The 22,259-nt window shown below is 47.5% G+C and overlaps 7 protein-coding genes across 7 annotated transcripts; 3 read left to right on the top strand and 4 right to left on the bottom strand.

Moving 5' to 3' along the window:
* Nucleotides 1-439: 439 nt before the first annotated feature.
* Nucleotides 440-1,336, bottom strand: I303_106699 (uncharacterized protein; the record flags this gene model as incomplete). The annotated part of the gene is made up of 1 exon (XM_018411914.1): nt 440-1,336. One exon carries the CDS (start codon nt 1,334-1,336, stop codon nt 440-442), a length of 897 nt encoding a protein of 298 aa, XP_018259115.1.
* A 410-nt stretch (nt 1,337-1,746) lies between these two features.
* On the top strand, nt 1,747-4,393 carry I303_106698 (uncharacterized protein; the record flags this gene model as incomplete). Its single annotated transcript, XM_018411915.1, has 2 exons — nt 1,747-3,762; nt 3,845-4,393. 2 exons carry the CDS (start codon nt 1,747-1,749, stop codon nt 4,391-4,393), a joined length of 2,565 nt encoding a protein of 854 aa, XP_018259116.1.
* Nucleotides 4,394-4,683: 290 nt separating this feature from the next.
* On the bottom strand, nt 4,684-6,017 carry I303_106697 (uncharacterized protein; the record flags this gene model as incomplete). The annotated part of the gene is made up of 2 exons (XM_018411916.1): nt 4,684-5,637; nt 5,856-6,017. The coding sequence occupies 2 exons, from the start codon at nt 6,015-6,017 to the stop codon at nt 4,684-4,686; spliced, it is 1,116 nt and encodes a 371-aa protein (XP_018259117.1).
* Nucleotides 6,018-6,629: 612 nt separating this feature from the next.
* Nucleotides 6,630-8,456, bottom strand: I303_106696 (uncharacterized protein; the record flags this gene model as incomplete). Its single annotated transcript, XM_018411917.1, has 3 exons — nt 6,630-7,272; nt 7,415-7,652; nt 7,778-8,456. 3 exons carry the CDS (start codon nt 8,454-8,456, stop codon nt 6,630-6,632), a joined length of 1,560 nt encoding a protein of 519 aa, XP_018259118.1.
* A 1,009-nt stretch (nt 8,457-9,465) lies between these two features.
* On the bottom strand, nt 9,466-12,650 carry I303_106695 (uncharacterized protein; the record flags this gene model as incomplete). The annotated part of the gene is made up of 13 exons (XM_018411918.1): nt 9,466-9,810; nt 9,887-10,014; nt 10,071-10,322; nt 10,382-10,467; nt 10,530-11,177; nt 11,225-11,334; nt 11,391-11,509; nt 11,574-11,762; nt 11,820-11,958; nt 12,019-12,153; nt 12,269-12,418; nt 12,482-12,512; nt 12,580-12,650. The coding sequence occupies 13 exons, from the start codon at nt 12,648-12,650 to the stop codon at nt 9,466-9,468; spliced, it is 2,403 nt and encodes an 800-aa protein (XP_018259119.1).
* Nucleotides 12,651-13,076: 426 nt separating this feature from the next.
* On the top strand, nt 13,077-14,667 carry I303_106694 (sorting nexin-3; the record flags this gene model as incomplete). Its single annotated transcript, XM_018411919.1, has 5 exons — nt 13,077-13,107; nt 13,174-13,521; nt 13,619-13,821; nt 14,000-14,125; nt 14,506-14,667. The coding sequence occupies 5 exons, from the start codon at nt 13,077-13,079 to the stop codon at nt 14,665-14,667; spliced, it is 870 nt and encodes a 289-aa protein (XP_018259120.1).
* A 1,189-nt stretch (nt 14,668-15,856) lies between these two features.
* I303_106693 (uncharacterized protein) lies at nt 15,857-21,818 on the top strand (the record flags this gene model as incomplete). The annotated part of the gene is made up of 12 exons (XM_065969418.1): nt 15,857-16,843; nt 16,922-17,072; nt 17,147-17,239; nt 17,331-17,467; nt 17,549-17,602; nt 17,681-17,966; nt 18,065-18,534; nt 18,643-19,120; nt 19,479-20,195; nt 20,251-20,379; nt 20,450-20,656; nt 20,728-21,818. 12 exons carry the CDS (start codon nt 15,857-15,859, stop codon nt 21,816-21,818), a joined length of 4,800 nt encoding a protein of 1,599 aa, XP_065825490.1.
* Nucleotides 21,819-22,259: the final 441 nt, after the last annotated feature.

The following is a 22,259-nucleotide window of genomic DNA, read 5'->3' as shown; positions in this document are numbered from 1 at the left end:
GATGATGGGCTCGAATGAGATAAATACGCAGACATTGAATACATCACGAAGATTCTCGGGCTAGAAGCATGATTGATTGAGAGGAGTTCTTTTGGTGTACTTAGAATTTGGGTTTGGGTTTTACTGAGTGACTTATGATCAATAACAGATATTGAGTATCCAGTGTTCAGTATTCAGTTGCATGTATCTCCAATCATCATTGTCCCAGCGGACCAAGCTGATACTTGTAAGACTTTCCGTCGCAATTCAAGTATATAGCTACAGCCGATTTGTCCATACGGCTACAAGGCTGCATTTATCTCTCTCTGAAGGGAAAGCGTCCCGACAAAACAATACAACAATACAACAGTACAATAGTACAACATGACATCAATATTAACATCATACAACCCCTCCATTATTACAGCATTAGATCATGGAAATAGGACTGTGACTAGGACTACGAGATACTTGGATCCTCGAAATTGGTAGCTGCTATTATCCAAACATCTCCTCGTACTTCGCTGGCATTCCCAAGACCAGCAAGATTGGAGACCGAAACCGAGTGAGACTGTTCATCCACCCAACCCAATCCTTGATCCATCACACAGTCGACCAAGCCCAACCTGATCCTATCATCTGACCAACTTGTCTGTCCCTTGATCTCCCTCTGCGTGAGGCGCCCCCCACTGGCTATCGCGATGGAAAGTAAGATCGACTGATCGGTATTCAGTTCGTTCGGTATCGTCCGTATATACTTGACGCCGCCGATCGTGTTGAGCTTGTATCCCGATTTGAGGGGTTCGAGCAGTTTCAATGATCGGATTATATCTTGTTCACTAATCGTGTTCGTGTGGGATATTACTGTTGTTGTGTTTCCGTTTCCCTTTCCACCATTTGTATTTGTGGGTTTTGGTTTCACTGTGCCGCCATTCCGAAGTTTCTCTATACGCATTATGAGATCTTGGATCTTGATTAGACCTCCGTTAGAGGGACGGGATGAGACTGCGATATCGACTAATTGGACGGCTAATTCATATTCGAATTCATCTATTCCTAGCAGACCCCATAGTCCACCTATCCCAGAAGCTGTTTTTGAAGACGAAGCAGACGAAGCGATCAAGGGATCAATATTCAAGGCGGAACACATTTTCTGAAATTGGAATCTGAACGCAGGATCATCCTTGATATCCTTTTTATGCTTGATAGAGAACTCGATGAGCATCTCGCGGAATGATTCGAGAGATGTTTGAAGCGATTCGAGGGTTGCTTGAGAGATGGAAGAGGATAAGGTGGAATAGGAGGATGAGTAGGCGGAGTGTCGTGATAAGGCGGAGAGACCTGGACCTTTGCGCATGATTTATGGCTGAGAAGGGTTTCGATGCTGCTTCAATTTGATTTGAAGGGTGTCGGTATGTGCATTACCTAGGTTGATGATCCTACTCTCGCCTTACTCTGGTACCCTGGTAATGTAATGACGAGGCAATGAAGATGCGGTCCAGCATATGTATATATGTTCAACCCGGAAGACGCCAGTGACTAACGCTCGGACCTTTTTATCATTCAATACAATCCCACGTGTTTTCATTCGTCAATCTACTAACTTACTGTACTCTGCGCACTCAACTCATCATTCACCTTGTTCACATACACTTACTGGGTAAAGTAAAGCTTACATTGTAACATACAAGTCGGGCATATTGAGAAGCACTCGGAAGCACACAGCACACAGCACACGAAACACCGCTCACCCTCGTCAACTATGCAATGTCCTTGACCAGTTCTCCACCTTCGATATCCCCTCGACAATCCCAGAAAGACCTAGACCCAAACCAACAATCCTTCTACCGCAACTTGACAGCTCACCCAACCCACAATGCATCTTCAGGCTCCGGTTCAAGCTCAAGCCCGAGCTCGAGCTCGTCTCATGACAGTGCTGGATATATGCAATCCACCACAAGTGCCAGCGGTTCCTCCTCGCCTGAGAAACACCGCTCAAGGTCGAATACGTTAACTCAAATGAACGAAAATATAAGCAAAAAGGCAGTCCGGCCCAACGCAGTTCGAAGCAATAGCTCCAAGTCCGCACCTACCAGTCCTAGTGGTCGTATCGTCATTCAGGGATTGACACCGCTCAATCATATCACCGCCTCGCCATTAGACCAATTGCACCCTCAATCGTTATCTCGGACTCAGCTACCAGTTCAATCAGCATCGAGGCAGAACGCCTTACAAGCACCGTATCAACATCAACCACTACGACCAGGCTCAATGGGTCCGCCAGTGTCCATTCCCGCTCATCATGCCCTGCATCAACAAAGACCGTCCCATATACATTCCCACTCTCTTCCACCTGCGAATCCGTTACTCGCCCTACCATCCTCGTCTACATCTACCACATATCAACCTACTCCTCCTCCTACCCATTTTCCCGCTGCTCTACATAATGCCGGTCCATCTCGCCAAAACTCTTACCCTTATCCGAATGCAGTACCCATACCTATCCCTGCCTCTGCTAATGCATCTCACCTGCCATCCGCTAAATCTGTCATGCGAGTCCGGCCCAGACAATCCTTCTCCTCGGCAAGGTCGAACGGCGGCGAAGACTCGGGAATAGATTCTGACGCTACCGTCCGTCCAGGTGGGAAGAGTGAACCTAGTAGGCATAAAGGCAGTTTGAGCCAGCCTGATTTAACTGTTCTCAGATCAAAGAGGATCGAAGGATGGACTGAAAATATGCGCGGTGCAGGGGCGGCAGCATCTTCCAGGTTCCCTCAATCTCAAGCTCAAGCTCAAGCTGCATCCTCCTCGTCCTCATCCTCATCCTCAACTCAGGCAGAGAGTTCCCGTCCCAGTGGAGAACTAAAAAGAAGAGCCTCAGGACATCGTCAAAAAACCCCGCCTGCATCGGCGAGGCTCCTGCCTGCTGGGGAAGGCCAATCAAACAAGGAAGGATGGTTACCAGCCTCTCCCACTCATTCGCGCTCCTATTCCTCTTTATCCTCTTTGCGCAAATCACCATCTACTTCCCCGCGTTCCTCCCAGCTGAACATCCCTACGATGTCGCCTATCACCCCTAACCGGGTGGTCACGCCCTTGTCGAACTCGTCCTCCGAGGACGAGGAGTACGTCTCGCTCATTTCCAACAATTTCAACCGACCAATATCGGCTGGTCATCTGGAGAGAGGATCAAGCGAAGATGCGGATGACGATTTCGAGTCGACCTCAACCTCGACAAATTCACCAGGGGGATCTTCGGGATCGATAACGTTCTCTCCTAAACGGACGAGGAAATTCGGCTCGTCCGGGAATTTGAGGCAGAGATTCCCGTTAGATAGGAAAGGTAGTCTACCCAGTATATCCTCGGCCTCAACGACCTCGAACGATATACCTGGAGGAGGCCTGGGACTGAACTTGAACGGAGACCTTGTCGACATGAAAGGTAAAGTGGATAAAGACAAGAACAAGAATGCTGGACCCTTTTCCGCTACTACTCTTGATGATCGAAGTAGGGTTGAGTCCAAGGGGTTAATCGAAAGATTCGAGAGGTTGTTTCATCATTCGACATTACTCCCCTTACGGCTATTAGCTGTCATACCTTCCCTATGGGGGATCTGCGTCTTAGCCCAAGCACTGATCACCGGAGGATTGTGGGTAGACGTGTGGCCGTGGGGTGTGGATTTGTCTAGAGAAGCGCTCGAACGACTCGTTGCTGGAGGCGAAAATACAGAGGGGGTGTGGAAGAAGTGCGATAGAGGTGATGCGTTGCTTTGCATTGCATGGGTGCGTACGAGTTTTTCTTTTAATACTCCTACAGTCTACAATAAGCTGATGATAATCGTGTATCTGTTTTGAACCGAAATAGGCAATATGCACAGCGCATTTCTGTTTCTCACTTACGACCGGCCTCACACATCGTTGGCGTTCATATTATTCCCTTCCATCAACGATCACCCGCCTCGTATCTCTCCAATGCCTATGTTGGCCCGCCACATACCTCACGCTGTGGTTCCTCGGCGCGAATAGACTGTTACTTTGTTGGGTGGTGATAGGCGTTACTACCGGATGGTCAAGAACCGTTCAAATGTGGGTGACGTCGAACGTTATACCTCTCCCTCCTCGTTCTTCAGCTTCTGCGTCTCGGTCTAATACGGGTTTGGAAAGAGAGGAGAAGGAAGGTGTCGGAGGGCAAGGTGATATCACACCGAATTCAAGTACCGTGAAAATCACAATGGGCACTGGACCTCCGGAAATCCCGGATGGACTGAGTACGTGGGAAGCGTTCAGATGGGGAAGGAAATGGGATTGGGATAATGTAGCGAGAGCAGTAGGCTGGAAAGTTGGCGGATTGCTGTTGATCACTTGTGCGTGGCTTTTCTGGGGTATAGAGAATGGTATGAGGGTGCGAGGGTAGGTGGATAGGAAGATGGGAGGAAAGGAGGATAGGATGGACGCTTTGAATGTTGTATTTTTTGTACTACTTTTGTAGGATATATATATAACTGCTGACGAATATACGAACACGATTATGATGAGAATGAACGATTGCTTCACATGTCGATGCTTCGCCGGTGCTGAACGGCGAATATGCAGATACATGAAATGCATTATTTTCACGTATCGCGTATCATATTATTATACTGTACTGTACTGTGCTGTAACGAGAGTCATTGCGAAAGGTATATTTCATTATACTGTACTATTCTATATATTCTGCTCCTCCTTGATTCCGACGTATTTCCTCCTCCAATGCAAAAGCGGTTCGAGACTTTCATCGGGGTTCATCTGGACATCCATCACTCGACAAATGAACAGTTCACTCCCTTCGCCTGTCATTGCTTCGGCACCGGAATCGGGCAGGGACTCGGGCCCGCAAAGGTCTTTCAGGAGGACACTACCGACTACTTGACAATGCAGACTGCCGATAGCGTCTTTCAGACTTGGCGGATGTGTTGGATGTTGGGGTCGAGTCTCGCTCTCGATTTGACTTGGACTCTCGACCCATGTTTCAGGCCTGTTGAATATGCTCGAATGGTCTGTGGCGGGCAATGATAAGGCATCTGCTATGTGTTCATTTTCCGTTGAAAGCAGAGAGATTGTCAGAGGAGTTTGCGTTAAGAGGGGTATCACATCTCGGTTTTGATTTTGATTTTGGTTTTGTGTTGTTTGATTTTGATTTTGGGTATTTGAAGTAGAATTGCTTATTGATGTTGATGATGTTGGTGTTGAGGATGATGAAGACGATGATGTAGTCAAAGGATTGACTGTTTCAACATGCAGTGGATTCGGTATACTAGCAAACAAGCTCTGAGCCCATTCGGGGGGTTGTTCAGGCATAGGTAATCTCGAAAGGGGCCATGGTAATTCCGATTTCGGCGGTAGGATTATACCTTTGCCTTTTGCTATACCTCGACTTGACTCAGACTGTTGTTGCTGCTGTTGCTGCTGCTGTCGATGCTGACGCCGCCGATGATCTTCATGCGTCCTAAACGGCCTCAGACAATCTGCCATCCTAGAGGGCAATCTCAGAGAGAACGCGACGAGGGGATGAGGGTACAGTGTCAACGAGGTGAAAGAGGTCAAGGTCGCTCCGTGGTATTTCGATTTTCCGTGGAGGTTCGATTCGAGAGGAACGGATGTTACGGCGATGGCTACTGGCTAAGTGAGCGATAGCGGGAAGGTCGATCAGTATATAGTATATAGTATACAGTATATAATTTATCGAAACAGATGTAGGTGATTATACGAGCGACCCGGTGCTTTGGAAAGATCAAGGGTGACAAATGAGTATATTTAAATGTGGACATGAGTGGAGATCAAGAAGTGATAGTCGACCTTTGTTTGGAAATTATTTTGGTGGATTCGGCAGCACTCACTTGAGCTACATTCCTCATTACTTCTCTTAACATCACCGAAGGATCCTGAGTCTGACCTGACCGAGTTCCATTAGGATGAGGGTGTTGAGAGAAATACCGCTTGATGAATTGGACGGGTGATTTGGCGTATGAACGACTCGTAGCTCGTGTCACTACCAGCATGGTGACGAGACGAGGGGAGAGATCGGAAAGTGTGACTTAATCAAATTAGCCAAGTGATCGATACGCGCGTGCTTGGGCTTGTCTTGATCTGCTTTACGGATTGAAGTTGTGAGCGTGATTGTGATTGTGATTACAATAGAAATCAATATAGCTTCTGGACTTCCTTTATATTATATGCTTCATGTGGACCTCATCTCGCTGTCGATCTTGACATTGACTTCAACCGAGTAACATACAGTGTAACCGAACAAATCTCATATTTACAACCGAGCAAAAGCACGGTCAATTCGGTATCACGTGATTCCTGTGATCAGCACTTCATGTCTCAGCGAGCGAGAGCTCGGTGGATGGGATCTTTGTTTAGATGTGGATATGCATAGACCGTCTCGTCTCGGTACTCGTATTTTACAGCATGGAGACCGAAGGATATCAGAAACCAAGACAAGATATGACGAAACAAAACAAGATAATCAAATACTGCTATTACTACTGTACAACCTATATCCATTCGTGTCATAATCAAGGGCCAGTGATCAGATCAAGAGAGAAAAGTCCGTCCACCTCATCGTATATCTATACCTTTGACCCTCAATGAACAGATAAACGAACCTATTAGACCTCTTCCCCCAGCCTATTTAAGAGACCCTCCCCACTCTCACTCATCTGTCTCTCCCTCTCTTGCTGCGCCTGCGCCTTCTTCAAGGCTTTCTTAGTCAAATAAGTCAAATAGACAAAAAGGAAAATACACAGGAAAATCCCGAACCACGTCGAATACGTTTTGATCTGTTCTCTTTGTTCCCACTCAACATCCATCTCTGGCCCTTGTCCGTGATCATGTCCATGTCCGTGGCCATGCCATGGTGCTGGATGATGATGGTGAGGAGGTGTATGATCGCCAGTATTTGAGTCTGGTTCTCCGTGAGGGTGAGAAGCCCATTGATCGTTGTCTCCTTCTTCTGACCCATTTGCATTTCCGGGAAATGGTTCGGCCATATGGGGACGATCGTGTCGAGGGCCATGACCATAAGCTTCGGATAGGTTATGGATCCCACTTCCTATCCAGGTGTGTAGTACCAATTTACACAGACTGAGCGCTGTACATGCCGTATATGTCTTCAGGGAGAGCGAAGGCGACGAAGCGAGGATCACATTGAGTAGGTTATAAGGGTATGGAGCTATTCGGATGAGGAGCAGTAAATGTGGATGGGACGAGAGGAGGGATAGTAATGTCGAAGATGTCTGGGAGCACGATAAGCTGAAATGAATACATGAATTAGATCAGCATTGAGTCACGGGGGAGACGATAGGCTCTCCTCGATTTGTGGTGAATGGTGTAAGGAGAAAGCGGTGTGCTATAATTGCAATCGCAATCACAATCACAAGTACAATATACTCACAATCTACCAATAACGTCCCTCAGCCAACACCGACTGACCACAAACACGCCCACAGCACCGACCAAGCTCGCAGCATAACTAATCAAGAACCCTTGCCATACCCCAAAGGTGTATCCTGATAGAACGATCAGAGTCGAGTAAAGCGGGATGGGCGGGATGGTCGTTATCAGAATCATGGTGAAGAACGCTGCGTGGCCATAGGAAGAAGCTTCGAGTGTCGTTGACATCGAGTCTAGGCCTAGATCAGATGTTTACCGTCAGCAGAGCAAGATCTTCGAGGGTCACGTAGGATGGTAGTGGCGACGTGACATTCTGATGACACGCAATTGTCATCGCCTCGAATCTAGGAAAAGCTGGACATACCCTGAAATAGTTCTTTCCTCCACCAACCCAATATACCAAGAACCACCAAAGTCGTCCCCACCCATCCAAGTATCATCCCCTTGCCTACTGCATGTTCGCCTTTGAGCGAACACACCGATCCGATCCCGCTCCGCGACTTGTCCCACATCTCGTTCAACGATAAGCTCACTGCCCTGTTCCGGTTTCCCCTTCTATTGCTATTGACGTTGCTGGATGATGAGGGGTTTAACAGGTTCGTGTCGATTTCTGAAGATGGATGGACGTTTAGGTTTGCGTTTGCGTTGTGAAAGTAAGAAGAAGTAGGATGCGATTGATTCTCTGTATCTCGAATTCCATTTGGGTTTTTATTCATGTCGGAAGTGGGTGGATACGAAGAATAAGCATACGGGGACGAGGAGGAAGGTTGTTCTTTCGAAGGAAGATCTTCGGCCTCATCATGATACTCGTATGGGTATGAGTATGAGGAGGGTTCCTCGTAACGCTGATTCAATTTGGCATTGGCATTGCTTATTGGCTGAGAAAGGGATTGAGACTGAGCGGTAATAGGTGCTCGAGTAGCGTAAGAAGTTGACGAGTGATATAACACTGGTCGTTGTTGTGTGCTGGTCGAAGAGGGAGGTCGGGAGGATGATATTGGAGAAGTAGGTGATTTCTCGGGATTGGTTGATACAGTTGACATTTCGATGGAGTGCGGATTGGATGATAGTGTTAACACGGATGCGGAAGCGGAAAAGAGAAGGCGGGGCTGAGTCTTGATCAAGATCAATGGCGATGTCTGTTGGTTGATTCGATATGATTGATCTTCAGGAGTTCGTTGCGATGCCAATCAAGTCGCCCTAGTCCCTATTGGGAGTGACCAGCTATCCTGATCTCGACCCAATCTGATCCCTGAAGAGTGGTCGCTTGGACGTGACTACCGTGTATCGTTGTGGTTGTTGTTCTTGTTGCTGCCCGTTCGTCGTTGACAACAGATGCAGTATCAAAATCAAGATCCAGGTCTAGAGTAGTGGAGACCCAAGCTTATGGACTAGGACTACTCTGATGTGACGATCCTTTATGGCTGAGTCCGATTTTGTTGAAACGGACAAGTCTCGAATTATCGATGAGATAGCTGTACCGAATAGTATTCCGCTCCCAATCACCGAATGGATTCCATCCGATCTATTAGAGCGTAGTTGAGTTGATAGCCCTGCGAATCGATTTTGAGACAGCTCGACCAGTCTTGGGATGCCAGCAACTAACGAGTGAACGGGATATGCTGATGAAGAAATATGTGAAGCTATACAACAAGAACGATGTATTTATCGATGATTCCCTTCTAATCTACATCCCTTTACTCGCTGCGTAGAGCGTAGAAGGGTAGAAGGAGGGTTTGAGGATTTGGTGCCAAGAGTGTGATTGATAGGTGACTGCGGAATAGAATGACTTTTATACTCACTTTGTCTGGAACCTGGAACAACGGTCAAACTACCCGGAGTATTCGGCTCATTACCCTGAATCATGACATGAATCAACCAAAGTCACAAGTCACGTTCGTCACTCCCGTACTTTTATACATGCACAGAAGACAGTCTTGTGCGGATGTAAGTTATACGGAGAAGAGAAGGCTACACATTCTCAACATGAGATGCTATATGGAGAACCAAGAAACAGGGACTACTGCCTCAAAGGCTCAAAGCATCCACCAATCATTTAACCCTCTCAAACACATACAAATACGCCTTCTCCCTCATATCTTCCCCTCCCCTCTCAGGCGCTCTCACCACCTTCTCATCGTTAAACAGTACCCATTCGTCCTCCTTATCTAGCGTCGCCTCAGGATTTCGGATGGTCGTTACATAATGACCGGAATGAACACTGGGTCCTTTATGCGAGATGAAAGCTTTCAATCTATATTGCGCCGGGAGTTGCGGTGATCCTCCTATTGTGTCTTCTTTCTTTTCCCCTTGCGGAGCTAGGAGTGTGGACGCATCTTCTCCTGCATCACCTGGATTGGAGAATAACCATTCGATTGCTCGTTCAGCATTACCATCCTTCAAACCACTTGCACGTCAGCCACATCGATTAACAGACTGACCTAGATCCAGAAAGGCGACAGACTGTACTCACAGACTCGCGCAGAGCTTTCCTAGCTTGATTGGACGTGAATCCCATATCGCTAATCATGCTGATTTGCTCTTGAGATGGCTCAGAGGCGAATTTCGATTGTGCTTGGACTTGTATAGGCGCGTCGATATCTGCGAGTGTCATCGTCAGCTGTTATTCCCCATGTATCACCACCATCTGAACTCACCTGGATCTTCCATGTGTTCGAAGAGCCAACCCATAGCTACCTCAGCATCGCCATTGCCCGTAGCAAGCAAAGCTTTCTGGCACCTGATCGTCGGGAAACCCATAGCTTCTAACTGGGACATAGCCGTGGCGTTGAACTCGGGCAAAGCGGAATCCGCAGCGGATTTGACCGTCATCTCCTCTTCTCCCGGCTGGAGACCTTGCGAGAGGAACGAGTCTAGAGACAGCGTTTCTGGCACCTTGACCGGTATTTCTGAAGGACATATCTTGTCAGCTGCTAGGCGCGGTAAAGCATTCTGCAGCTGGACATACCTAGTTTGGTAGGTACCCAATTGATAAGCTGGAACTTCTTCATGTGCAATACCAGAAGTTCGGGGAAGGTCTTGAACCTCGTCGATCTGACAAAAAATTGTGATATCAGCTAGAGCCTTTGCACAAAAACGAAAGCGGACGAGCTCACTTGATTGCGGTCTTCTTCGTGCCACAAGTCTCACATTCATACCCTTCTATAGTCTCATTGCCACAAAGCAGTTCCAAGCACTTCTCCAGCTCGACCTCCTGGTATAGCTTCCTCCCTTCTTCGTCTACGCCTTTCTCAATAGCATCGACGGGCAAACTCGCAAGATCAACAGGTTCAACTTGGAGCCCAACTTTCTTACATCCCGTACATTGTAATCTTTGCTCCATTCCGAATTTAGTTATCTCAGTCGGTTGAGCGTTCTCAATCAAACCATCTGATTTAGCTTGTGTGCGAAGTCTACCCAGTAAATGCTGAAGAAATTCCTCGGAATCCTGTTGACGCATCGTACTGAACTCTTCGTGACCTTTTCCGATCAGAGCTTTGAACTGGCTGGGTTTTATTCCTTCTTGGAATTTTGGTGCTTCGGTATTTTCGTCGAAGTCCGTAGTAGATGGAGGCGGTAATAATGCTTTATGGGAATATCGGCCGGACAGCAGCCCATCTGCGAGTTTCAGCATTTGACATTCCAGGCACTCTGCTGGCAGCTTTGAACATGTTTGGAAATGATTGGAAGCGGTCTCGGAAGTATATCGCGATCGGTATGCAGGGAGAGAGAAGAGCGTTTGAAGGACAGATGCCATGTAACAACTACCCAAGCTAGTAAGCTACCATGCCCTGCCGTGTTCCAAGCTTACCTGTTTCCCAGATTTTTTAAGCCGGTCAAGCCTTTACCAAACACAGGTTCGAGCTCTTTCCCATCATCACCAGTCATGGAGAAGTCGAATTTTAGGTTATGTTCGAGTTGCTGCCGAGCCCAGGTCGTCAGCTCATGTGTTCAATATCGGAAGAATAGCAGCTGACCAATTCCGTCATTGATTTTTCCGTCTTCGTCTGACCAAGAACCTCGATACCGAAAGCTTGCAGATGCCTCGGGAGCTCAGGATCGACCTTCGCATCGTCACAGGCATAACAGTATATGTCTACACCGACATATCAGCTTGATCGCTTGCTTTAAGAGAAACAAGTAGGGAAAAGCTGACGTACCGCCAGTACCTTCAGGTGTGATCGTGCCCATTTTCACTCCAAGCATATGACCGGTCTCATGAAAGTGCTCGAGCGCATGTCCATTCCCGCCAACACCGCCAAACTGCTTTCTCCCACAATTCGCAAAACCGCAAGTAAGGCAGAGCCAGAGGTTCGACGTGAGATCGCAGGATGAACATTCGGTCGGTACTTATTAGTGGGAAAATAAGCTGAATGACCCGGTCATCGCCTGAGGTCTTAGCTTACCTTGCCCAATCTGTATCAGCGGCACCTGTTCCAAAGTCAAGGTATGTTCACAAGGTAATATTTCTTCTTCCCACGCTTTGACCTCGGATTGTTGAGCTGACGATAGGGCTTTCATGATCCCGTCTACTGTAGCAGTCACCTGTGATTGAAAAATCAGTCAGCTGGACTGGGTTACGGTGAATCGCAGCAGACAGCTTACGCTTGGATCGTCGGAATGTATGGCTTCTCCTACGGGACTACATTTGAAACACCTCAAAGAAGTCGAGAAATTATATAGCTCTTCATCTTTCGGCGCGGAGATCGCTAATCTCTTATTTGGTGGTTCTGTCGAATCCTATTTATACAGATGAGTATCGGTCCTCATTCACTCGCCACCCCACCGCCTATCACAACGACAACACTCAACGACACCTCTCTCCACCTACCTATTGAGAGGAATAGTTACTTACTCTCTTTGATCGTTCTTTCCGTGTACGTTTGACCACTACCCCCAAACCATGTCCAGTCTTCTCAGCATGCAAATAAGCATGCCTACGACCTTCGCCGAAACATCCACCGTTGAAACATTCTAGGCACACCAAGACTCCATCGGGATCATCCTGCGGAAGATGATTAGCTTGTAAGCTTGCCTCGTGCAGGACAACACATTAGGGCAAGCTTACCTGACTATCGAAGCAGAGCGTGCATTCCTCTCTGATCCGTCGGTCAGCATCAGCTTCAAAGTCATTACAAGTTGATAGAGCAGAAGCAACGAGCGTACCTGTGCACTTGATGAGCGACAGTAGGCGTTTTGAGTCTAGTAGCTATCTGAGATATGTGAGGGCATTCCATCTTGATTGATAGTGGGTAAATTGACAGAGTGATGAGAATGAGGAAGAGCAAGTTGAAAGGTATGAGATTGTAGAGCTTTCATGCAACGAGCAAGTGACGATTCCAATCCCAGAACGCAGGGGTCTCCACCTCCACTCGCGGCCATAGACAGCCACGTGCGAGCCACACCAAAGATGGTAGCCACGTCATATGCATCTGTGTAGTTGTGCGGTTGAATCCGTCTTGCGAGCGTGCCGGGATAAGGCGTTGATGTGATCGTTGCAACGTTATCTCAAAGGGCTATCCACCATTTTCAAGCATACATCAAGATCAAGCCAAATACGATACTCAGCTTCCCGATCGCATCAAGCCCGATAGAACCCGAATTGATCACTTTTCACTTTTTGAGACGCAGCGATCCTGGCAGGTGGGCAAGAGCAAGACAAGATGAGTCAATCACAGCCGTACGATACGAATCGTGAGTTCACCCTTGACTCCCGGTCTTCCCTCTCGCGTCGTCTGTTGATATCCTGTTCTGTCATAGAGTACTATCAGAACAACCATAATCAGGCTTATCAATCCCCATCCCACTCCCAGACTTTTCAAGGGTACAATTCCAACTTCAATCCGAATACCAATCAAGGATATTCATCTCCTCAACAATATCAACAACAACAAGGTCAAGGACAGAACCAATACCCTTCACAGGGATTCCAATCGCCCAGTGTAGGTTTCGGCTCTCAAGAACAACAAGGATGGCCTCAATCGCCTCCTGTCCAACAGCAACAACAGCCCCCGCAAGGTTATCAAAATTCGAATTCAAATTTACCTTCGGGACAACAGGGGTATTTCGGTCAAGGGGGATATAATCAACAACCCCAAAGTCCGCCTGGTAAGCCCAGCCCTCCCCTCTTCTCTTCCTGCACGGCTTTTTGATCTACACTAATACTGTCGATTCCTCATATTCTTATGATCGGGTGGTTTCGTAGTGGAAGTAACGCATTCGCCATTCGTCCGGACAGACTCTTCAGCTCGAATGACATTCACAGATATGGCCCGAATGGCAGGCAGACCGCAGACTTTCGACGAGATGTACGCTGTCCCAGAAAGCTTCTTGGAGATTGAGATTAGGAACCCGATGACTCATGGGATAGGGAGGAAGATGTATACGGATTATGAGATTGTCTGTATGGTAAGTATCTCTTTCCTCTCATAATATCGTCCTTCCCTACCAACCTCCTTCTCAAAAACCAGCTACTGTTCTTCGATAATAATATCCCTTATTCATTGATCCCTTCTCCTGCCATCCCTTCAATCGGACCATAGTGACCTAGCCTGATCTGACGTTTGTCGCTGCTTGACCCACACAGACCAATATCCCAGCGTTCAAACTACGTCACTCGGTCGTACGCCGTCGATACTCCGACTTCGAGGCTTTCAGAGATATACTAGAGAGAGAAAGTACGCGGGTGAATATACCGCCGTTGCCTGGGAAAGTGAGTTTGATTTTACCTTTTTTGGGCCAACAATTCCTCTCGAAGCCTGGCTCTGGCAGAAGGTGGCGAGTGTGCAAAGAGGGATCTGCGGACACGAGGAAAGTTTGGGTAGAGATGATTCATTGGTAAGAAGATACGCGCGAAGGCTTACGAAGGAGAGTGACAAATCGTCAAAGGAGGAGAGTCCAAGAGAGAGAGCCGAGTATAGTCAACGGGAGACTTTCACTTGCTCTACCTACACCAGGTCCGCCCACGCGATAATGGGAGGCAGGAGGATGCGCTGGATAGGGATCTGCCTCGACAATTCCGCTGTCTATTTCGACAGGAGGGGTGCTCTGTCGCATGTCACATCGCTAATTCCATCTCATTCGACATTACAGGTATTCACAAACAGATTCACCGATGATATCATTGAACAACGTCGAGAAGGCCTGCAAAGGTTCTTGGAGATCGTAGCTGGTCATCCGTTGTTACAGACCGGAAGTAAAGTCCTGTGTGCTTTCTTACAGGACCCATCTTGGGAGAAATCACAATGGGTCTAACAATAAACCGTTTAGAATGGTTGTGGTCTTGGAGACGGCAATGCGTGAGCGTTAGATGGGTGAACGGAGATCAGTAGATTGTTCAGGTATACATGAGCTGGACGGGGCTTGGCCGCTCAAGCCCAATTTTGGTATTTGTCGAACCCCTGATGGTCAGATAGCCTAGTATTTTGATGGCGATACAGTTCTTGCATCTGCTTGTATACCCTATCAAGCAGACTTAAGCAACTATCAGTCAGCGAGATGTCGGTTTATATGTCCTAGACCATCGACTGCCTGTTCATGGCTTTACTTTTCCTCCCGATACCCACTGGGTTCATCGGAATGGATCAGTGCTTCGTCATCATCGTCATCGTCGTGTTCTCTACTGGCGCTGATGAGTAATGTTCTGGGCCTTGTACATGCTAGAATAAATGAAACCGGAATAAGGGTGAAATAATTATGCTGTAACATTTTGGTCTTTGTCTTTGTGCCGTCCCGTGTCGGCGTCAATAAGCATATTTTCTAATCCCATTAGGATGTTAGGTGAAGTTGATCCCGGTTGTTGATTAGGACTATGTTTGTAGTGTATAATAGGATGACCCTGAAGTTGGATGACCCTAAAAAATGAAACCCCTTGGATACTTTTTACCCTGAGCTGTTGCCCTATGCCTGTGTTTCCCCCACATGGATAATCGAGTGAACATAATCATACTGGTACAAGCCTCTCTCTTCACCGCCGACAAAGTGGAGTTCACCATCATCACTCAATACATCCAAATCACCAGTCGGATCGCCATAGCCATAGCCACCGTCATCGAACATCGGTCTCATCTCAGCCAGTAGACACGGACTTCAAGGCCAAGGCAAGATTCAATAACAAGACAACAAGCCAGCTAACAGGGAATAGGGAAGTTACTTTATACCTTATAATCTACCCCCAATTTGAGCTTGGACGCGCCTAAACCAAACCAAACCACACAACTGCATGCTTCCTTGTTTTAGTACCACTACTATTCCGATCACATAACACATATCGGTATAGCCTTGCTTAGCTTTGCTTCACAACCATCGTCTCTCATTGTTCCGCATCGCGCCTCCAACCATCCATCCATCAAGTTTACATCCTTGCGCATCATACACGACAACGCATTTGGAATTGGAGAACATATCATCTGGCGCTGAAAGCAAGAAAGACGAGAAAGAGAGGATGTCGTCGCCATCGCAGAATAGAGGAATAGGGATGGTTCCCCCTCCAGGATCATGGTCATCAGCATCCTCTTCACGGTATCAAGATGGGAATGATGATCGACCAAGACGATCGATCGAGCAATCCCAAACGCAAGCACAAGCTTCAACATCGACGTCTAGGCGTACATCAATCAACTCGATTCACAATTCACCCACTTCTATATCGTCTTCATCAAGACACCATATCGTAGGAAGCAGTAGATACAATGAAGGGTACTCGGATCAGTATTCCAATACCAGTGGGAGTGGGAGTGGGTACCATGGGCAGGAGAGTAGAAGACCGTTACCTAGAATTACAACCTCCAACTCTGACATCGACCACGAAGACGATGGATCAGGTCAAGGTCCTAGATCAGCACCTATCAGACCAATGACCAATGGAATCAACACTTTCAACGGTTCCGGCCCTGGACCAGTACCTTTAAGATCAAGTTCGTCCCCCGATCCAAGAACTACTTCGCAACGAAGTTCCCAATCCAACTCGCCAGTGGACCATCGAGGCAATTTCGCTTCGGGTCCTCCTCCGCGGAACGGACATGTATCGCCTCAACCACCAAGTCTGGGCGCCCCGTTCTTACAGGCGCACAATATCCCGCCGCGCACTGGATCTAGTGGACAATCACGCAGTGTGACTGCGAATCCGTCGGATCGGGAGAATCAGTCTCAGTCTCAGGCTCAGGTTCAACGGCAGCGTGAAAAGACGATAACTCCCAAACAATCAACCCATTCGCTGACCGATCAATCAACCTCGTCGAATTCAAATTCGAATGGCAGTCAGAGTCAGAGTCAGAGTCAGGCAGGAGCTCAACCTTCATTGGTATGGCCTCAACCCAGGACGAGGAGAGAAGGGGGTACGACGTATTGTGGTCAATGCGGTCAAACGGTGCACGGACAGTTCGTGCGAGCGATGGGGAAGGTCTATCACTTAAATTGTTTCAGGTGTAAAGTGAGTCCCCATGCCTGATCGACTTGAGATGCCAGTCGCAGTGTCAGTGTTTGGGATCGCAGCTGACAGGCGGTATAGGATTGCAATAAGGTGGTAGCGCAGAAGTTCTTCCCCGTGGAGGATGGGGATGGGTTGTATCCGCTGTGCGAGAGGGACTATTTCGCTAGGTTGGATCTGATATGTGCGAAATGTGATCAAGCGTTAAGGGCGAGTTATATAACGGCTTGCGGTGAGTTATATCCATACGAACCGGATTAGAACGATATTAAAGATAGTCTGACCTTTCTCCTCCAATCCAAATAGGCAACAAATACCACGTTGAACATTTCACGTGTTCGGAGTGTGATGTCTTGTTCGGACCCAATGATTCGTACTATGAGCATGGAGGGAAAGTCTGTGAGTGCACCGCGAGTGGACACACAGCAAACGGTGTAAAGAAGCGGAAAAGTTGAGCTTACCTTGCTGTCAACTTTGCAACGCCGTTCAGATTGTCATTATCACTACTCGACGCAATTTGCGGTGAAGTGTGTAGGATGCGAGACGGCGATATTGAAGCAGTTTGTAGAGATGAACAGAAATGGGAAGGACGAATGCTGGCATCCTGAATGTTACATGATATCGAAGGTGCGCACCACACTCACCTCACTCATTGTGTTATATTCTGTTTATCCGGCCTGTGCTAATTGCTTTGACCGTCTATCGTAGTTCTGGAATGTCAGATTAGCTTCGAAAACCTTCAACACCCCCGCTTCATCCGCTGTATCATCCACGATATCCTTACTCGAGATGTCCTCCTCGACTGCCCCTGGCGCACCGGTCAACTCACTCAGCATGCAGACTATCCAGCCTCTGACGCCGAGCCCGAATAGCGAAGCTGGTATGACGCCTGGAGAGCTGAAAGATAGGCAGGAAGCGATGGAGATGAAGGTACAGCAGATATGGCATGTCTTATCTGGATATGAGGAATCTTCGGCTGCCTTGATTGGAGACATGCTTAGAGCGGTTAATGAAAGGCGGTTACTGGATATTATACTGCTGGCGGAAAGGTTCATTCTGCATGTGGAGACGCTGTTTGCGGTCATTGATGATCTTGAAGCTCAGTTCGCTCAGGTGGGCGCGAAAGGTGCGTTGAATCTCTGATCATTCCATTCTCATCAAGATTCCCTTTGCCCCAGCCCAGCGTGGCTTGTCGAGCAGCACTGATGCTTGTTCTTTCGATAGGTATGGCTCATGCAAGAGAAGCAAAACAACTATGTCGGAAACTGGTCAATCTCTTCTCGACAATGTCACAGATATCGCCTACCGGAGGCCCTCCGCCCAATAATTCGGAATTGTTCACCTTGATCACGCAGTTGGCTCACTACTTGAAGATCTTGATCAGGATAGCTTTGACGGGATCGATAAAATTGGAAAGGGATCACGGGAATACGACAGCCATGACGAATTGTTTAGCGAGGTTGAATCTGCTAGCTATGGATAATGGAGATCCTACCATCAAGAGACGAGGAGATTTTCCGGAAAATCAGCCTACACCTCGACCATCGATCAAAGCTGATGAGACTCAAGGTGGGACCGCCGCTTCTGCAGGCGATGAAGAACAGCTCAAGAGGAGTATAGAAGCTCTGACGAGACATCCAGCGGGGTATATAAGTAGTACGAGAGATATTGCGTACGGGTATCGGAGTTTAGCGGTGAGTCGTTTGCGTAATCATGATTCGATCCCCCTCTTCAACCTTGACTATCTGTCTTGGAGTCGTCATGCTATATCCAAATGCTAACATGTAAATACTATCGTTTAGCCCGAAGTGACGGGTGAGACCACCTTACGCGGCCCGCAAGATGAGAACTTTATACCTCCGGAAGGATGTGCGCATTGCAAAACAGCGATAGAAGAAGATTGCGTCCGGTCAGGAATGTTTAATCGATGGCATTCAGCCTGTATCATCTGTTTGGTATGCGGCGAAACTTCCCTTCAACCCTTGCCCAAGGACGACAATACCACAGATGATGGCTCATCTCATTCGCACACCGACGCTATGCCTCTGACCAAAGCAATCAAGAAATCGAATTTACCTGCCAGGGTGGACTTCTTCTACTGCGAGCCTATTCAACGTATTGAACAAGTGCCCCAATCGATATACTGTGGTACGCATAAGACCTTGAATGCGATCAATGGATTCGCGGCTGTATCAAGGTTGGAGCAATACGCTTTCCTGCTGCATATAGCTTTAAGAAGGCTATACGTGCATTTTAGAATACATCATGATTTGCCTAGCGGTGAGTGAGATTGACGACTCTCTTGTTTCAGTTTCTCTACTTTTTCTTGGGTTGAACCTACATCATTCCTACAACCTTATCTGGAGTCTGGAGTCTTACTGTCTCACCAGATCTTCAACTTTATTATCTGATACGTAGTCCTCTTCTCCTCAAGCGTCGAACACTCATACAATATAGCAACATTACTATCATCTCATTTTGCCTTTTTTCCTCTTTCTCTTCTCCCACCTTCAATTTCCTTCCACCATTTCCTCCATCTACCATTGCCATATCCACTTGAATCTAGCCTCAGCGCTGTTAGCATACACGCAAATGATGTCTACGATACTGATGATTCCTCGTTTACTCCGACGCATAGTGCGGGATCACGGTATCTCGGAACGATCCGATCATGAGGTGAAGCGAATGAAATCGGTCACCTTGGATCGTAAATTATCATCCACCGCTAGATTACCTCAGCGATCGATGGTCGTCGAGTCCCCCGCGGGTAGAATGGCAGATGCCAATGGTCAAGTCGTTTCTGCGCGATCCACTTCCGACAACGTATCCCAAACTCCGTCTACGACCAATGGCCCGGAAACCAACCTCGCAAGTAATCCAGATATTGGTATTGAAGTGATGGATCCGGATGATCCTCCTTCAAGTGCGACAGTGGATGTGCTACGACCACCTTTCGCAAGGAACAATACCTCGGTGATGATCATCAATGAGAATGCTACGACAGAGGATCAGGAGATCGATAATTTGGCTATGCCGAACATCGTTCAGGAAGACGATGCGATCACCCTCGGAGATATCCCGATGTTGGCCAATGTCACATCCAGATCCACTCAACCCTCGGCATTAAATAGTCAATCAGGCGGAGTAGGATCGCTGGAAGGGAAATTATTGTTATCGAGTATCAACCCACTTCAGTCGGTCATTCTCAAGCACTTTGCTCTGCTCGCCTTGAGTAAGACCGGGCTGGGACATTTGATTGATTTGGATGAGGTATTGGAGTTACTGGAGGTCAGGAAGAATCAATGGTGGAATAAGATCTTCAAGGGGACTGCCAAAGAAAAGCAGAAGAAGAAAGGTGAGACACCTTTAATTGAATATCGTTTGAGTTGACTAACGCGTTCTGATGATAGGTATTTTCGGTGTGCCGATCGAGATCTTGGTAGAGCGAACTGGATCGGATTCGTCCCAGGGAGCTTCGAATACTGTATTGAGAGTACCTGAATTCATTGAAGATATCATTTCTACAATGCGTCAAATGGGTAAGCGCGCTTTCTTTGCTGTCCCGGTGAGCACGCAATGGCTGATGCCTTTTGCGCCGCTGTACCGTAGACATGGCTGTCGAAGGTATTTTCCGAAAGAATGGTAATATACGGAAACTTCAACAAATCTGTGATGCCCTCGACAAAGATTCAACCCAAGTCAACTTGTCGGACGAAAATGCTATTCAGCTAGCTGCTTTACTCAAGAGGTTTCTTCGAGAGATGCCGGATCCTTTGTTGACATTCAGATTACACAAGTTGTTCTGTGCTGCTGCATGTGAGTGACAGCATCGTCATCTTTCGCACATCAGTGGGGAAGCGCTGAACGCGATATGTGTTTTGTCATAGCTCTTCAAAATCCCGACGATAGGAAACGAGTACTGCATCTCCTGGTTGTCCTCCTCCCGCGATATAACAGAGATACTATGGAAGTCCTCTTTGTTTTCCTCCGATGGGTCGCCTCGTTCTCTTACAAAGACGAAGAGACGGGTTCTCGAATGGACATGGCCAACTTGGCCACCGTCATCTGCCCTTCAATCTTATACGCCAAGGGAGCGAATGCGGCCAAAGATGAAAGTTTCATCGGTATCCAAGCCATTCAAGAATTACTCGAGAATCAAGATGATTTCTACCTCGTCCCTGCGGAATTAGAGTTTGTCCTTCAGGAAAACATCTATCAGATCTTTGCGAAAGAATTGGATTTGCCGCCTAAAGAGATCCATCGACATTGCAGTAAATACATGTCGGCTAGAGCGACGGCCCTTTCTAGCGGCTTACAGCCTCCCCAGCCCCAGTATTCGGGTGCTGGAACGGGATATGGGAATCCGAAATTCAGTCCGAGTGGGACAGGCCCAACTTTACTCCCGACCAGCAATTCTCAATCAACCATTCCTACCCTCGGTGGCGGAAGTGGTCTTGGAGGCGGTAGAGATGCCCAACAACAGCAGCAGCAGGGTCAAAGGGAACTTCGAGATCGACCTTCTGATCCCAGATTAAGCGTACACGCCTCCAACTCTGATCCAAATACGATAAACAACTCGTATCGACCTCCACCTCAACCTCTCGTCGGCAACGGTGTCGGAAATCCGAATGCAAATCCAAATTCGAGACCTACTTCATGGATCCAACCTAACACACGAGGAAATTCTCAATCCTCTTTATCGTCGCCGAGCCATAACCACAATCATGCGCACGGACATTGGGATAAACAGCCCCGAGGACCGTTCCAGGGTGCTGGTGCTGGTGCTGGTGCCGGTGGGGGAAATGGAGGATCCAGACAATCTTCAAGAGGTAGTGCGCCGCCTAGTCCTGGACCGGGAGAAGAGGGAAGAAGGTCGATTAATATGGATAGAGAACGATCTTGGACTCCGACGCATATGAATGAGGGGTACCAGCCTCCAGGTCAGGGTCAACAACATCCATATGGTCAGCATCGGTAGTGCGGTCGCATCGATTGGTGACTGTTGAGTGTGATATAGCAGGATTACAATTAGTAGGAGTGGTTCAACAACTTGAAGATTTGGAAATGTGAGTGAAGATAAGGAGATATATGTGAACGCAAAGGACGAGGACAAGGCCAATCCGACTGGGAGAGATTATAAAGGACATTCTTTTTCTGGATTTGAACTTGAACTTGCTTTGAGTCGATTTGAGTTGAGGTGAGGTAATTTTGTATCCATAAGAACAGATTAGGTGTAGTGTAGCTTGCGTTCTGTTTCTGAAAATTGGGTTTTGCTTTCGATTCGGTTTGACTTGAGACGATATTGTACATTATACATTGACCACTGTTCATATATTCATATATACTCATTTTACAATTTATTGCATTTCTATTGGCATTTTCACTGGGCTTCTGGTTACGGGTCTGGCTTGGGCAATTC

This window comes from Kwoniella dejecticola, chromosome 8 (assembly GCF_000512565.2).
Source record: "Kwoniella dejecticola CBS 10117 chromosome 8, complete sequence".
Lineage (NCBI taxonomy): Eukaryota > Fungi > Basidiomycota > Tremellomycetes > Tremellales > Cryptococcaceae > Kwoniella > Kwoniella dejecticola.
Note: the sequence above shows the minus strand (reverse complement) of the source record. Positions and strands in the feature narration are given on the sequence as shown.